This window comes from Epinephelus moara, chromosome 1 (assembly GCF_006386435.1).
Source record: "Epinephelus moara isolate mb chromosome 1, YSFRI_EMoa_1.0, whole genome shotgun sequence".
In the NCBI taxonomy this organism is placed as follows: domain Eukaryota; kingdom Metazoa; phylum Chordata; class Actinopteri; order Perciformes; family Serranidae; genus Epinephelus; species Epinephelus moara.
The window spans coordinates 1,808,528-1,809,976 of NC_065506.1; the positions used below are offsets into that span (position 1 = coordinate 1,808,528).

General features: G+C 47.4%; 2 protein-coding genes across 2 annotated transcripts in view; both read left to right on the forward strand.

Annotated features, from left to right (window-relative positions):
• The window catches only part of fah (fumarylacetoacetate hydrolase (fumarylacetoacetase)), a 625,231-nt gene that overhangs the window by 53,946 nt on the left and 569,836 nt on the right, over positions 1–1,449 (forward strand). The gene's annotated exons all lie outside the window — the stretch shown is intronic.
• Positions 1–1,449, forward strand: part of adamtsl5 (ADAMTS like 5) — a 148,013-nt gene that overhangs the window by 45,662 nt on the left and 100,902 nt on the right. Inside the window, exon 3 of the mRNA XM_050049704.1 lies at positions 1,009–1,178. Within this exon, the coding sequence (XP_049905661.1) occupies positions 1,009–1,178 (170 nt within the window). The remainder of the gene's footprint in view (positions 1–1,008; positions 1,179–1,449) is intronic.

Here is a 1,449-nt window from a genome sequence, read left to right on the forward strand (position 1 = left end):
TCTTCTCCTCTCTGGTTTTACAGGTCACATACTGGGTGAATTTCGGGAGTGTCTTTTTAATAGAGACATGGTTGAAGTCACCCGAGATTATAATGAGAGCACTCGGGTGTGCAGTCTGTAGTCCAGCTATTGTAGAGTGGATGACGTCACATGCTGACGTCGGGTTAGCGGACGGGGAATATACGCAGCCACTAAAATAGCATGTGAGAATTTACGAGGTAAATAGTAAGGACGGAGGCCCACAGCTAACAGTTCAATATCCGGGCAGCAGATGCGGTCTTTGACTGTGATGTGACCGGGATTGCACCACCTGTTGTTCACGTAAACAGAAAGCCCACCTCCTTTACGCTTACCGCTCTTAGTGCAGTCCCTGTCAGCCCGGACAGTGTGGAAACCCACGGTGGAAACATTGTGGTCAGGAACATCCGTGTGTAGCCAGAAAATCATCAGTCTACACTCCCGGTATTCCTGATGACTCCGGGTTAGCGCTGTAAGCTCGTCCATCTTATTCCCCAGTGATCTCACGTTGCCCATGATGATAGATGGGAGACACGGCTTGTATGTCTTCCTCTCCATAAGTCTCCGGTGTTTCGCTCCTTTCCGCCGCCGTAGCGATCCTTTCCCTCTGCATCCCCGGTGTGTTTTCCTCCAAAGTTCAGCAGGGATATCTTCCATCACCGTAGCCAAGCCGGCTGGCTTCAGCTCCATCAGCTGATCCCTGGAGTAAACAATGCAGTGTTGCTGAGCGACGGTTGAGTGGCAGAGTAAAAGGAGCGATTCCACCACAAGCGAAACAACAAAAACTCTCCACACAAGCATGATTAGAGAGGATGTAGCTTAATAAATAACTAAAGTAAAAACAGAACAAGTGAAAACAAAGTTAAAGTAAGCAGAGGCGACTGGAACAGGCTGCATACACCACGGCGCATGCGCACTAAAGGGTTAATAATAAAGGGTTTGTGTTAAATGTCGACATTTAAATATTTTTCTCTGTAATTTGTGTCTCAGTCTTGGGTTTCTGCATGGCATCCCTCCGGTGAGGCCTCATCTGGGCATCTGGCGCGCACCAGGCGGCAGCAGCACTTCAAGAATGAGTGGGCAACATGGAGCGGCTGGTCTGTCTGCTCACGTAGCTGTGGGGGCGGAGCATCAGTGAGAAAACGCACCTGCATCACCAGGTAAATGTTCAGCAGGGTCATGTAGGATAAAGTATTTAAATAAGGTTCCCAGTGATCCTCAGAAATCATTTCAAAAGTCTGCTGTTTATTTTTTAGAGGTCAATCAATCAATCAATCAATTTTATTTATAAAGCCCAATATCACAAATCACAATTTGCCTCACAGGGCTTTACAGCATACGACATCCCTCTGTCCTTATGACCCTCGCAGCGGATAAGGAAAAACTCCCCCAAAAAAAACCCTTTAACGGGGAAAAAAAACGGTAGAAACC